This window comes from Myotis daubentonii, chromosome 18 (assembly GCF_963259705.1).
Source record: "Myotis daubentonii chromosome 18, mMyoDau2.1, whole genome shotgun sequence".
Taxonomy (NCBI): Eukaryota; Metazoa; Chordata; class Mammalia; order Chiroptera; family Vespertilionidae; genus Myotis; species Myotis daubentonii.
In genome coordinates, this window is record NC_081857.1 from 33,538,275 (window position 1) to 33,553,487 (window position 15,213).

General features: G+C 52.6%; 1 protein-coding gene across 2 annotated transcripts in view; it reads right to left on the reverse strand.

Moving 5' to 3' along the window:
• Nucleotides 1–15,213, reverse strand: part of NOTCH2 (notch receptor 2) — a 131,157-nt gene that overhangs the window by 5,061 nt on the left and 110,883 nt on the right. For both annotated transcript variants that reach the window (XR_009449787.1, XM_059673550.1), the window contains exons 20-33: nucleotides 14,393–14,546; nucleotides 12,657–12,841; nucleotides 11,857–11,989; nucleotides 11,171–11,407; nucleotides 9,736–9,848; nucleotides 8,342–8,847; nucleotides 6,715–7,062; nucleotides 5,800–5,942; nucleotides 5,398–5,608; nucleotides 4,613–4,709; nucleotides 3,079–3,244; nucleotides 1,931–2,232; nucleotides 1,080–1,227; nucleotides 388–485 (exon numbers count right to left, since the gene is read on the reverse strand). Coding sequence is in view for 1 of the 2 variants with exons in the window: in XM_059673550.1 (XP_059529533.1) it covers nucleotides 388–485; nucleotides 1,080–1,227; nucleotides 1,931–2,232; nucleotides 3,079–3,244; nucleotides 4,613–4,709; nucleotides 5,398–5,608; nucleotides 5,800–5,942; nucleotides 6,715–7,062; nucleotides 8,342–8,847; nucleotides 9,736–9,848; nucleotides 11,171–11,407; nucleotides 11,857–11,989; nucleotides 12,657–12,841; nucleotides 14,393–14,546 (2,841 nt within the window). In the remaining variant the exon portion in view is untranslated. The remainder of the gene's footprint in view (nucleotides 1–387; nucleotides 486–1,079; nucleotides 1,228–1,930; nucleotides 2,233–3,078; nucleotides 3,245–4,612; nucleotides 4,710–5,397; nucleotides 5,609–5,799; nucleotides 5,943–6,714; nucleotides 7,063–8,341; nucleotides 8,848–9,735; nucleotides 9,849–11,170; nucleotides 11,408–11,856; nucleotides 11,990–12,656; nucleotides 12,842–14,392; nucleotides 14,547–15,213) is intronic.

Below are 15,213 nucleotides of genomic sequence, written 5' to 3' on the forward strand. Positions count from 1 at the left end.
AGGGAGAAGATGAGCCAGAGAGGGAAGCCTGACCCAAAACTCAGAGGAAGAAAAGCAAACAGGAAAACACGTGGTGTCCAAGAGCAGAAAAGAAGAGCACCAGGAAAACAAACGAGAAAGAAGTGAGCAAGAGCAGGGCAGGGCACAGCAGAAGGGCCGTCCAAGACAGCAAGGCAGCGAGGCGGCACTGAGTCACGTGCAGAACGGCCTGCAGCAGGCTGAGTACCGCGTGGGCAGAGGCTCAGCCCCGGCCCTTCCCTGGGGGAGCCTGATGCCCTTCCTAAGGCTCCCGTCCAGCCCGCTTCCTCCTCTGTCTACACTGATCACAGGCGGAGCCGCGGGAGACAGGGGAGGCCTCAGATGGTGGGCTCGGAGCCCAGACTGCACCTTGTTGTCCTGCATGTCTCGGTTGGCCCCATTTTTCAGCAGCAAAAGCGTTGCCTCCACGTTGTTGACAGCCGCTGCCCAGTGAAGAGCAGATTTTCCTGCAAGAGAAACGTTCGTGTAAGCAGGCGGCGTAGAGGACACGTCCCGCTCCTCGCATCAGGAAGTCAGTTCCCTGTGGGGTCCAAGGACAAACTCCAAGTACTTCCTCCTTCCCCCTGTTCTAGGAGTGCTGCATGCAGGCTGCTCAGCCTCCAGAGGACCTCCCGGGATGAGGACCATTTGTCTGTGGTGCCCCCGCCCTCCACATGGCAGAACCAACCCTGCCGCACTGAAGACCGTATGTATGTATGTATACACGCCAGAACATATACTTAGGGTCTCTAATGGTGCCCCATCCCAGGGAATCCGGCTCTCATAGGTCCTCATGAGAGTGGCAGGCCAGGCAGCTCACACAGGCAAAACTTTCACAGACCTGCTTTGAGGCCCTGAGCCCTCCCTAACCATCCCTTCCCCTCTTCATCCACGCACCTCCCAATGGCTCAGCTCTCCAAGCTCATCATGTTAAGAGAAAGACTGGATGGACGGATGAACCTTCAGTGGCTTTGGACCTGAGGCAGGTCTTTAAGGACCAACAACCCTCCCCCTTAGAGGATGCTCTGCAGGTCAGAATCCCAACCCCGCAGCGTCCCTACCGTGGTCATCCACCGCGTTCACGTCTGCTTGGCAGTTGATCAGCTCCGCCACCATCCCCTCCACAGCCAGGCGCGCAGCCAGGATCAGGGGTGTGGTGCCGTCATTCATCCTGGCATCCAGATCGGTCACTCGGTTGCGGATCAGGATCTAGAAGGGAAAGTACAGGAGAGAGTCACCTGGATGAAGAATGTAATGACACCGAGAGGAGGACCAAGGGCATCGTAGTGGAGGCCACGCTGTGAGTTCCTGGAGGGGAAGAAATGTCTTGTTCTTTTTGTGCCTGAGTCTCTACCAGGATCAATCAACAGATGTTTGTGGAATGAATGAATGAATGAATGAATGAACGACTGAACAAACATGTGCTCAAGACAATGGCTCCATGTAAAGTGAAGTCCTACTTTCTAAAGAAAGAAGGGGGGTGTGGGAAAATACCACCACCTCCAATACGGTGTACAGGATGCTTCCAATTTCCTCAAAAGGGTGCAATACCAGGGCAAAAGGAGCACACTGTGACTTCACGTGGAAGCTCACGTGGTCAGGTAAACCTGTAGGCAGAAGCTAACACTAGCAAAGGCTTCATCACAGGTACCACTCCCCTCGATCTACTCATCTGGGAGGCATTCTGGCACCTCAGAAAACCATGTGGTTCGCACTCAGAACACTGCTGTCGGGTCTGTCACCCCCTGGCTACCGACAATTAGGTCAATTTGCCTGCCTCCCTTTTCCAGCTTTCCCATCTAGCAAGCCCGGCTCTGCCACCTGCTTTATTCTCTGAAAGAAGTGCTGAGTGAATGTAATGGGATGCTAAGTGCCTTAACAAAGACAAGATACTGCAGATCATGTTCTTTACCTGGAAAACACCTTGGGCATCAGCTGCCACTGCGGCATGGAGAGGGCAGCGGCCCATGTTGTCCTGGGCGTTGGCGTCTGCACCTGCGTCCAGGAGACGCTTGGCGGCATCTGCCCTCGAGTAGCGTGCGGCCAGGTGCAGGGCCATCTCGCCGGTCCGGTCTGTCTGGGCCTGCAGGCTGGCCCCCTGGTAGACCAAGTCTGTGATGATGTTGGCAGACGAGTCCTCTGCGTCCTCATCTTCCTCACTCACGTCTGAGCTGCCTCCTCGGAGGGAAGCCAGCATCAGCGGGGTGCACCCATCTACAGGAAAGGAGAACCCGGGACTCAGGAGGAGAACGGCCCTCGTGTTCAATTAACCCCGCTGTCGGACAGTTCAACACGAGTCACGTTATTCGACTGGGAAGAATCCCTGTGCTTCTGGTGACCCTGGCCACCTGCTCTTCCACTGGGAATGGCCCCCCCAGTAAAGGGTAATGAGGCAGCAAGAAGGGTTCTTCTTGAAGTTAAACAAGCTTTCTGTGCAAGTCCCTAAGGGCTATGTTACTTTTAAATGGACAATTTAAAATATTCAGTGTTAATAGAGCTATAGGCACCGAAGTTTCAGCTAAATGAATTCTCCATCCCTCTGCTTTGGGATATGATTTTTCTGTTGTACTAAAATCTCTCTCGTCCTAGCCGGTTTGGCCCACAGACTGAAGGGTTGCAGGTTCGATTCCAGTCAAGGGCATGTACCTCGGTTGCAGGCTCGATCCCTAGCCCCTGTCAGGTTGCGTGGGGGAGGCAACCTATGATGTGTCTCTGTCTCTCCTTCTCCCTTCCACTCACTAAAAATATCCTCGGATGAGGATTAATAATAAAAAAACCCCACTCCCCCCCACCCCCAAACACAAACAAAAAAGTAAATGAAATCTATCTCATATAATCAGCCCACGTGTTCGCAAGCACGCTGGGCGTGAAGCGGTGTGCGATCCCCTGTCTGCTCCTGTGAGTTCAGCCTGCATGTCCCTATTCCTCAGCACTGTCTCCTCACGCTGACTCAGCGCTTGGGAAACCGGCTGGGGGCACATCACCAAGCAGGGCAGACACGGGAGGGACAACACAGAACCCAGGCAGGCGTGGCCTCGTGGGGGGAGGCTGGGTGCTGACCTGGGCCCCGGACGTTCACGTCCAGCACGTCCACCTCCTGCTCCGCCTGCGGGGGCGTGAGGGCCAGCGACGGGGTCCTGCGGATGTCTGCGGCCTCGAGGTGCTGCTGTGTCCAGGGGCGTCGATCGATGGGGTCGTCTTCTGAGAGCAAAGCCTCGGCTTCAGCCTGAAAGGGGACGGCGCGCCGGCTGTGAAGCTGCCCACCACCAGGGGCTGCGGACGAAGCTAGTCCCCAGCCTCCCGCCAGCTTCCTCTCAGCCCGCCTCTAACCCTCAGATCTGCATCCACGCTGCCGCCCAGCTCCTGCTCACCTGTCCCGGGTCACCGGACAGCTCTCCCACCCCCACCGCCCAAACTCTAGCCTCAGCCTTAACACCTGACGTGCCTACCTACCTAACATGCCATTTATAGGTCCCCCAGGTGCCAGTTCCTTGCTTCTGGGCATTTGCTCACGCTGGTCCCTCTGTCTGCCAGGGTCTCTCCCAATCCTCTGATTAACTCCTACCGCCCCTTCAAAGGACTTTGGACTTTAATTCCTCCCGTGGGTCCTGAAGAGCACTCTGCTCCCCTCTCCTTCCTGACCCCGTGCTCGGTGCTCCTGGCGCCTGCACTCCAGTCGCTACCACTAGACAGACTAAGGCTCCCGAGAACAGGGCCCACACCCTTCCCAGGGCTGCCTCCCTGTGCGAGCAAGTGCCGGGCACAGAGCAAGTGCCCGGGAAATATTTGTTGAGCAATAATTAGTATTACAATTTTAAATGCAGCTGCCCGCTCCTGAGTATCTGGCATGGGATAGGAAGTAGGTAAGGCACTTTACTAGTACACGTACTGCTGTATTTAATCCCCACAACAACTCACAGAGAAAAGAATTACTAATATCCCTGTTAATAGCATTATTTTACAAACAAGGGTAATTACATACAAGGAGGTTAAATAACTTGCCAGCTACCAAGTAGCAGAGTTTTGGACTTGACTCTGTGCTCAGTGCGTGCCGGTAATACTCAAGGTCCACCTCCTCACGCTGATTTAGAATACCCACGGGACATACACGTCCCAGCCATGTATAGTTACGGACCGATGGCCTCCCTTTCCACCTCAGCTCCAGCCCAATCCACCTCTTACTTCTAAATGGCGTTAGTTCCTAGGTTCAAGATGAGGAGCCTCTAATGGCCACTGGCTTCTTCACTATTAATCCCACCCTCCCTTCCAGAGGGGAAATGCCCGACAGAGCAAGGGCGCGATGGAGCCAGCAGGAAACTGTTTACACACCTCAGTCCTTACCGGCTGCCATCTATGGCACTTTAGGAAGGAAGCATGCTTGTTGCCTGTTTTATTATTCTTAGAGTTCTTACTGAAAACACACAGAGGTCACCCAAGGCCAGCAATGACCTGGAGATCCCTGCCTTTCATGACCACCTGGAATAGCCGTGGCCCGGGAAACGTATAAAGAGGATCACTCCCATTTGGGACACTCCTGCTCCTAAGGACAGGAACGGAAATGTGACCCGAGCGTGGCCGATGGTTGCCAACTCACCTTGGCTTTCTTTGGCTGGGGCCCTTCATCGTCGACCCAATGCTCACTTGTTCCAGAACCTATCAGGTTAGCCTCTGAGACTTGTGTGGAGAGATTCCTGATGGCCAGGGTTAGGGGGGAAAATAAGAGGCGTATCATCAACGGATCCGGAGGATTGCCACACCTGTCCCACCAGGACACACTCTCTTCTCTACTCGCTTTGGCCCACAGGGATGGGCAGCATTTTATTTACATCCCTTTACCGGAGTAAACATCCTTTCTTTCCCGCTGATCAAGAGCTTACAACAAAGGTGTGCCTTGCTCTGGCCTGTGTGCTCAGTGTTTAGAGCATTGGCCTGCATACTAAAGGGTCTCAGGTTCGATTCCGGTCAAAGGCATGTACCTGGGTTGCAGGGTCTCTGGCCCTGTCAGGGTGTGTGCGGGAGAAAACCAATGATGTGTCTCTCCCACATCCATGTTTCTTTCTGTCTCTCTCTCTCTCTTCCTCCCTTCCACTTTCTCTAAAAATTAATGGGAAAAGATATCCTCAGGTGAGGATTAACAAAACAGAACAAAAAGTGTGCCTCAATACAGAAGCTGAGCACCAATGCGACAGATACACGTACAGGTCAGAAGCACTGGCCTCTGGCTGCTATTTCACAGCTGCTCAGGGGGTACCCAGAGTGTGGTCACGTGTGGCGATGTGGTCAGAGCTCAGAGCTAAAGGCATCACCCACACGACCTGCCTGCCTGCTCTACCCCTGCTCATCACTGCTGTGAGCAGTGCTGCGGGCAAGCCGGCTTACTTCAGCCCCACGGCATCCTGTCCCACCGGCTCTCGACGCTTGTGATTGCTGGACTCCCGGCGAAGGGTGAAGCCTTCGGGCAGCCAGAGGGAGCCGTGCTTACGCTTCCGTTTTGCCATGATGACCACCAGCAGCAGAAGGAACAGGATGATGACAACAGCGACGGCAAGGAGATAGAGCAGCTGGGTGGGTTTGGGATTCAGGGATTCACCTGCAAGTGCAAGCGACAGGAAACGTGTTGATAAGACATTGACCTCCCCACACTAGCTTTACGTTTATCCTGAGGGCAGCTGGGAGCTCCCAGCCCTCAACAACAAAGAGCTGCATGTTGAGGAGTGTGCCCTTCCTCTTTGTCCCCAGGTGACGCCCCCCATGCCTTCCCTCTAAAGCAGTGCTACTCACTGACAACAGAGACAAGCGGGTAGGACAGGGTGCCCTGGATAGCGTGAGAGGCCAGAAGAGCTGCGGCTGCATCCGTGGTCTTGAAGCACTGGTCTGAATCTTGAACACACTGGCGGTTGTCGATTTCCAGAAATACCTTAGAGCTGTGGGTGCCCAGGGGAAAGAGGAGAAAGGGCAATGAGGAGTTAGGCAGGGCTGCACGAGCCTTCCTTGTCTCCTGCAGTGTCGGCCTCTCCGCTCTGTGGTGCTGCCTCCTCCAGAAAGCTCTCAGAAATCAAAGTATCTCTCCTTCAGATCCTACACACTGATTCCTGCTTAGGGGGTACCTCACCTTCCTGGGCTGAGTCCAAGCCTTCTGACTGAGGCCACACACAGCTGGGACGCCAACGATTGATATGAGAGAGAAGTCCCGCTAAAGGGATGTGAGGTGACCTGGCGAGAGGTTGGGGAGCCCAGCATCTGAGGAGGCCTCCCTGCCTCCTGCCTCGTGCTCGCTCCAGCCCACCTTGCAGATCCCCAAGATCAAGGCAAACCTTTAGTCTTAGACACAGAGCCTGGGACCGTGCGTCTGTTTTACCTGGTGGGCTGTTTTATTTGTCTGGGCTTTGCATTTTCACAGATTATGTTATGACTTCCTCTGTGTATCGAAGTGCTCAGCTTTATGAAATTAAGCTTTAAGCAGCTCAGAGCCCGGCCGGCATGGCTCAGGGGTTGAGCGTCAACCTATGAACCAGGAAGTCACAGTTTGATTCCTGGTCAGGGCACGTGCCCGGGTTGTGGGCTCAATCCCCAATGGGGGGCATGCAGGAGGCAGCTGATCAATGATTCTCTCTCATCATTGATATTTCTAGCTTTCCTCCCAAATCAGTAAAAATATATCTAAAAAAAAAAAAAGCTCAGAAACCAAAAACCTACCCAGCCACCTCCTGGTCTGGATCCTCAGGAAGGGACCTGCGTGCCAGCCTCGGCTTCTTCAGGGCGGCCGGCTTCTCGCCGTAGTAGGGGTAGACCATGAGGTGCCCCTGGGGGTCCCGCTTGATGCGCAGGTTGGTGTGCAGCAGGGTGCCCAGGGCCCGCAGGAAGCTGCGCGCGTCCTGCAGCAGCTGCTCGGGGGGCATCAGCACCACGATCACCAGGGTCCCCTCGGCCAGGTTCTCCGGCCGGTCAGCAGCGCAGTCCAGCCCGTCCCAACCGCACTCCTCGCTGTTGCAGCCCTGGTCGCAGTGGTCGTCCCTGAAGTGGTCTGCGCAGTACGTGTCGTACCTGGGCAGGGAGGCAGGCCGGGGGGAGGGGCTCAGACGAGGCCGCAGCTCCATTTGGTTTTCCACTGGGAACTACGCTGGATTTTTCCTACCCATCTTCTGTGGCCCAGGTCAGGCCCCAGATGCCCGTGACGCCTTCCCTGGATCTCCCGCCCCTGCCATCTTAGAGCACAGAGTCTGCGCCACACGGCTTCAGGGGGCGCGCCCTGAACGAGAGACAGCACGTGCTCACTGTGCCACACGGGCTAGGGGCCCCTGGTAGCTCGTCATGTTTTTAAATCAGGTGGACAAACAAGAGGAAAATCAACCTGCCTCATGCTTCCTCTATTTCTGTTTGCACCGCCCCTGGCGAGGTAACCAGGGGCATTGGAAGTACAGGTGTCTCCAGAACCTGGATACATAGCTCCGAGCCATCAAGACGTGTCCATATGGCCTCTATTCTCCCCACCCACACTGAGTCCCAGCTAGGGAAGGTGGGCAGGGAGGTGTGTGTCCCACACAGGAAACCACATCTAACTTGTACTGCCTCTTTCAAATACTAGGAAAAGGAAATCGAGTCCCAGAACCTAAATGGTGCACAGTCCACTTCTTCGGCACTCCCCTCCCTGACACCCTGTGACAGTCATACCATTCGGCACAAGCTGCCACTGAGGTGTCAGGAAGCGCTGGGTGTGCTTTGGCAGTTTAACCGCTGGGTCTCGGTTCCCTCACCCTTGAAAGACCATTAACAACACCCACGCCTCACCAGGCTGTGGAGAACTCATCAGAGGCAAATAGAATGGGACAGCTAACACGACAGTCTCCATGCGACCCACAGAGCGCCCTGTAGCTGCGAAGCGAAGACCAGGAGGGCTGCGCGGCCTAACCTAGCTCCGCTTCCTGAAAAACCCAGCTGGGAAAGGTGCGGGGTGAGCAGGCAGAGGTACAGACCTTTCCATCCATCCTGCGGGCAGGTTACGTGAGAGGCTGCCTGAGAGTGGGCAACACCACGTCCAAAAGGCATTTCCCCAGGAGGTCACGAGAGCAGCAGGTGAGAAGGCAGAAATAGGCAGAGAGAGGGTGGTTGTGCAAGGAGCATCCCTGAACCTCTGCCAGCCAGGCAGCGCCCCGGGCGGCGTGCGGTGGGACGAGGCCGGCGCCAGGAAGCAGAGGGCCTCGGGCACCAGTCTGAAAGCTGAGGCAGGTCGGGCGGAAGCGCTGGAGTGGTTAGGAGCAGGAACAGGAAACCGAGGTGTGTTAGTGACAGTCGCCCTCCGCTTCGAGGGACCCAGGACCCTTACTTGCACGTCTTGCTGTTCCCCTGGCACTCGAAGTTGTCGAACAGGCACTCGGCCGTGTTGCACAGCTCGTCGCACTGGTTGTTGATGTAATCCCAGCAGGGCAGTGGGGAGGAGCAGTTGGCCCAGGGGTTCTCCATGGTGAGGGAGCAGTCACCCCCGTCCCACTGGCAGGCGTGGCTGTTGCAGGCCTCATCGCAGACGCCGTCCCGAGCTTTGTCGGCACAGTACTGGCTGTGACAGGTGGCAGGTGGGGTGCTGGTGGGGGCCGTGTGGAGCTCGCAGCGGCTGCCCCGGAACGGCGGAGGGCACTGGCAGGAGTAATACGGGGGCTGGCGCTGCGGGAGGCAGCTCCCCCCGTGCTGGCAGGGGCTGCTGGCACAGCCCAACTCGCACTCCTGGGGGTTGGGGCAGAAGCAGCGGGGCCCTGAGGGCGTGTGGACACACTGCTCCCCTCGCCTACACTTCACGTGTCCACAGCTGCTCTGGCATCTCGCCCCGGAGAACCCCTGCGGAAATCAGTGAACAAATGAGGATGGGGGGTCGATTCTTGAGGGCACGTCCCATTTCCCCTCCCAAGCTTTCGGCCACACCGCTAGGGAGGCTAAGATTCCTCCACACAGCCAACTGGACCAAGTTGCAAGAAGAGACCTCTTCAGGCCAACCCTTGGGATGATGTGAGTTGTACCCACTTAAGATCACGCCCAAATTAAATCCACAGGTCGTGATGGGATAAGACGCAGGTGACGCTGCATCTGTTAGCACCTCTCCTAACCATCGTTCCATCGCTTATGTAAGGCCTTTGGGGAGTGTGGGCCATCACTTCAGGAGTTCTGGGTAAATACACTTCCCCATGTCAGTCATTCCTCCACTTCCTGCGCGGCCCCGGCCAGGGTGCCTGCACAGGCTTCCCCTCGGGGCCTCCACACCGTGATCTCTGTTTTAGGGAGGTTTCAGCCTCTGCCAGCGGCAAAGGGGTCTGCACAGCAAATGGCTAAAATCAGGCTTCCTTCTAGTTTAAGCAGCAGCTTGCTCCCCAACAGCCCCTGCTGAGGAATGCAGGCGAAGCTGCGTTACCAACCAACTCTGCCCCCAGCCGGGCAGCAAGACCACCTCCAGCGCAGCACTCGCAGCCAGAGACAGCAGTCCTCTCTGCGGGGAGCATCCCCCACCGCGTGCGGGTTCCCTCGCTGCTCCCGAAGACCCACGGTCGCAGACTAGGGTGCCCACTGTGTCGGTATCTTAGCTCTACACGGAAAACCCAAGCACTTTCTTCTAAGGGAGCTGCAATGGAGAAACCTCCCCACCAAGAAAGCCCCCCACGAAGACCAGATAAGCTCGGCTCGTCAGACCGTAAGAAGACAGCGTGCGCCTTCAGGAGGCAACACGGCACTTACCGGGGGACAACGACAAATGAAACCATCAGGCATGTTGCTGGCCACGGCACAAGTCCCTCCATTCAAGCAAGGCATCTGGGGACACACGTCGACGAAAGTTTCACAGTGACGACCTCAAAACAGAAAATGAAAAGCTTTAGGAGGCAGACGTGTAGCTGCAAGTTACTGAGCAGAGCCCTGGGAGGGTGTGAGCGAGCCCAGGGTCAGAGGTCAGAGGTGGGGTGGGAGGTATGAGCGCTCAGGTCTCAGCCACAGAGACAGGGAGAAGCACGCGCCGACCTCATGGTGCCTGACCCACCGCCTCACCTGTCTCATCTACACGACAAGCACGCCTGGCCTACATTCCCACCTGACTCACAGAACAGGATGGATATGAAAAGTGACTCTAAAACCATCACAAAAAACAAAAACAAGAACAAAAACGACACAGCTTCTTAGTGAAGGCATTTAGCTGTCATAAGTCAAAGGAAACATTTAGCAAAACTGTTCACTGCATTTTGTTAACATCGTCTACTTCATAGGAGAGACTTCCCCGGACCAATACATATAAATGCTGATTTGCAATTTATAGAGAATTTTCATCCATAACATCTCTTTTCAATCATTTTTTTAGCCTTATTGAAGCCTGATTGGTGCTGCTTTAAAGTACAGCTTAACTTTCCAGAGTTCATTTCCCCACTGGTATTGCTCAGAGGAAAAGAGCTCTGTGGATGGATGCTGGTGATGGCAGCACAACAGCGTGAATGTACTTACAACACTGAGCTGTGCACTTAAAAATGGTTAAGATGGTAAACTTTATGTGTATTTTATTGCAATTAAAAATGTGATTTTGCTCAACTACTCCCAACATTCTATTTTTTTATATCTCTGCTACATACTAGTAAATGTATATATACTACATATGCGTATAAATATATGTGATATATATATATATAAAATCAATGTATAGCAAAAGAGAAAATGTAGAGATTGTAGACCAGTGATTCCCAAAGTGGTGGGCGCTGCAGCGATCCAGGGGGGCGGTGACGGCCACAGGTGCATTTGTTTGAACTTTTTTTGTATTACCTTTCTATTCTGAGTTCAATAAATAGTTTCATAATTTCAAACTTCAATGTTTCTAACTTACACCTTTCTTTACTATATTTTACGAAAAAGGTAGAAACATTAATACATATACCTTTCTGTTTAATTGCTATTAAAATTTAAAAAAAATTAATTTCCAGGGGGCGCTGAGTAATATTTTTTTCTGGAAAGGGGGCGGTAGGCCAAGTAAGTTTGGGAACCACTGTTGTAGACTAACTATAAAATCTATGGAGCACAGACCTAAGAAGAAACTGGGCCCTGACCGATGCTGGTCTAGTTTTCCTGCCTAAGGAAAGCTCCCTCGGGTCTGGGTGGGCCCCCCAGGCCCAGCCTCCTCGGGGAGAGGCCTCACCTGTGAAGGCGCTGCGGCAGACGCACATGTAGTCGTTGGTGAGCTGTACGCAGTCCAGGCTGCCCTCCGAGCTGCAGGGGTTGGACAGGCACTCGTTGATGTCCCCCTCACACCGCTCTCCGGCAAAGCCAGGCAGGCAGCGGCAGCTGTAGCCCCCGATCTTATCCACACACTGCCCACCGTTGAGGCAGTGGGGCCCCCTGGCACAGTCATCAATGTTCTCTTCACAAAGCAGGCCTGGGGGAGAGGAGAGCGAGAATTAGGACCGTTCTGGGAACCCTGCTCTCCAGCAAGGTTTTCATTCCATTCATTTCCCCACCTTAGGGGGACAAGACGTGGCAAGTTTAAAAACACACATCAGCCGGTAAATGGGAATCATTTATTCAGGAGGCCACTGGCTGTTTTCCCTCGAAGCTCCAAGAAATCTCGCCACCAGGCTAATGTTGCAAAATTCTATGATTTCCACATTCTGTGTTTCATGGAACATCAGATGTCAGCAAGACCCAGACAGCACCAAGGACATGAGTCAGAACCTCAGAGCCAGGCAAGAGGCAAGTGAATGAAACGGCGCGTTACCAGAATTCAGAACTAAATGTCTGATTTTTAACGCCTCCTCCCAACATTAAAATTGCATTTGTAACTTAGAGAAAGCCCTGGACAGAGAATGGGTAAGGCTGATTTCCTACCGCGGGTGCCTGGCGGGCAGGAGCACTTGAAATGGTTCACCAGGTCGACACAGGTGCCCCCGTTCTGGCACGGCTGGTTCTGGCACTCATCCACCTCGTACTCACAGTTGACACCCTGGTATCCTGGGACGCACTGCCAGGGGCAGACAGAAGGACAAGAAATACTGGACCATTGTTGGAAACAGACCACGAGAGCAAATGACATCTGGCACGATACTGTGACCTCTGCCCCGCGTCCTGGCTCAGGCATGTTTCTGACATCACACCCCTCCCAACCACCATCCTGTGCGGGGCTGACTGCCGCCCACCCGCATTGACCTCTTCCCGCTGAAGAAGCCACCATCGTGGATGGCAAGGACTGGATCCTGAGGGATGGTTCAGACAGGCCCCTATGCAAAACTCCTGTCCCTCCTGGGGGCGGCTGTCCCATCTTTAAAAGATGCGTTCATTCCCTTGTAGGTCATGAAGATGCTATGACTCGGCCAAGGAGTCATGTGGATGGTGGTAAATTATTCATCTCCAGGTTCAGGCAGTGAATACTGGCTCTGAGTGTTAAAACGAGCAGAGGCAGCCCCAGGGAAGTGAGATGGTTCCAGACCGCTGAAAATATCTTGCTACAGCTACGCTAACTTACGGCACAGGGGACTGAAAGAAACAAATGTATACTTTCACAGGAAACACTGGAATGGTGTTTGGTTAAAATTTGTAAAAATAAGACATATGCAGCTAAATTCAGTACGCTGGTGTTCACAATACTGCACCATCTTCCGGGAGGTCTCTGCTGTGTGCCTGCCTCTTACCTCACATCGGTATCCACCAATGAAGTCCCTGCAGGTGGCTCCGTGCTGGCAGGGATTGGACGCACACTCGTCCAGCTGCTGCTCGCAGTAGCTTCCGGTGTAGCCCAGGGGGCACTGGCAGTGGTGCGAGTTGCCGGCATTGATGCAGACGCCCGAGTGCTGGCACAAGCGGTCGGGGGTCACCCCTGGGGAACCAGAGGAGGAAGACACGTCACAGAAGACACAGGACGTGTCAGGTTCAGACCAACTCTGAGCAAACTCATCAAGCCAGTGGGCACATTGGCTTTTACTCCCGTCTAATTCAGGGACCCTGACATCGGATATGTGTTGAAAATAAACAAGCCCTGAAAGTGGCACATGCCTTCGTTTCACTTAAAATACAGTTCTTGTTCTTATGAAAATATAGTGACATACAACATTATATGAGTTTTAGGTGCACACCACGATAATAATTCATAATTTATATGTATATATCTCATGAAGTGATCACTATGATAAGTGCTGTAACCATCTGACACCATACAACATTATGATGATATTATTGACTATATTCCCTAAGCTATAAACTACATCCCCATGATTTTTTATTTTATAACTGGAAGTTTGTACCTCTTAATCCCCTTCATGTTTTTATTTTTTTTAATTTTTAAAATATATTTCTTTATTAATTTCAGAGAGGAAGGGAGAAGGAGAGAGTGATAGAAACATCCATGATGAGAGATAATCATTGATCTGCTGCCTCCTGCACACCCCCTACTGGGGGTCGAGCCCGCAACCCAGGCATGTGCCCTTGGCCGGAATCGAACCTGCGACCCTTCAGTCCACAGGCTGACGCTCTATCCACTGAGCCAAACCGGCGAGGGCTCCTTCATGTTTTTAACCCACCATCCCTCCAACAACCATCAGTTTGTTCTTTGTATCTCTAAGTCTGTTTTTCTGTTTTTTGTTTTTAGGTTCCACATATAAGTGAAACCATATGAAAAGACAACCTACTGAGTGGGAGAAGATATTTGCAAATCATATACCTGATAAGGGATTAATATCTAAAATACATAAATCATATATCTCAACATTAACATTTTTATTTTTAAAATGAGCAGAGGGCCTGAATAGACATTTCTTCAAAGAAGACACAGAGATGGCCAACAGACATGAAAAGATGCTCAAGATCACTAATCACCAGGAAAATGCAAATTAAACCACAATGGGATAGACCTCACACCGGTCAGAAAGGCTATTATCACAAAGTCAACAAATAACAAGAAATAACAAGTGTTGGCACGAATGTGGAGAAAAGGGAGCCTTTGTGCACTGTTGGTGGGATTGTAAACTGGCGAAGTCTGAAGGTTCCTCAAAAAATTAAAAATAGAACTACCATATGACCCAGCAATTCCACCTCTGGGTATTCATCCAAAGAAAACGAAAACACGAATGTGAAAAGATATATTCACCACTATGCTCATCACAGAATTATTTACAACAGCCAAGCTAAGGAAGCAACCTAGGTGTCCATTGATAGCTGAATGGATCAAGAAGAGGCATACAAATACATTTCTTTTTTGGAATCTCTAAGCCTGTTCCTCTGCCCTTTCATCTCAGGCCCTTTTGCCAGAGCCTTGCCCACCCCGTACTGCCTGCCCTCCCCTCTCAGCCCATAGTAACAACGCCTGCCCTAAATGCCGCTGGCCAGTCAATACTTCAGGGAATGGCCCTTGGGCCTGAGGGTCAGAGCTTACCTCTTCCCTTGGCCGCCACCTCACAGGAGACATTGGGCACGTCGCAGTAGGCACCAGCCCACCCAGGTGGACACAGGCACCAGGAGTGCGCTTTCTCCTGAATGCAGGTGCCTTTGTTTTTACATGGAGACCGACTGCAGAGGTTCACCAGCGTCTGAAACAGAGGCACACACACGTCAACATCCACACACCGGAAACGAAGAGAATCGGTTACGCTGCATTTTAAGTAATCAAAGAAAAACACGTTAATTACTTTTCCCCAAAAGCCATCACTCAACCTGCCAGCGTGGCTCAGTGGTTGAGCATCCACCTATGAACCAGGAGGTCACGGTTTGATTCCTGGTTAGGGCACATGCCCAGATTGTGGGCTCAATACCTAGTGTGGGGTGTGCGGGAGGCAGCCGATTGATGATTCTCTCTCATCATTGATGTTTCTATCTTTCTCTCCTTCTCCCTCCCTCTCTGAAATCAATAAAATTACATTAAATAATCATAATAAAGCCCTCATCCAAGCCTTAAACTAGATCCAATGTCCTTAAGTAATCTAATCATTTTATATAGTCCAATTCCTCTGCTATTTAAACAGTTTTTATGAGAGAAATGGAAGAATTTGAGGAAGCCCAATAGGTTAAGCTATTACCTACATCATGATTATGTCTGGATATAGGGTCACACTGTCAGGCTAGAAAGCAAGAGTCAAGCTGTCAGACAGGTACACGTCTCCCCGTGCCAATCCTGTGCGAGGAATCCACGGGGGTCTCGAGCAAACCTGTCTGTGATGAGCATGATCTTAAAGCCTGTTAATAAGCCTAAAAACTGTC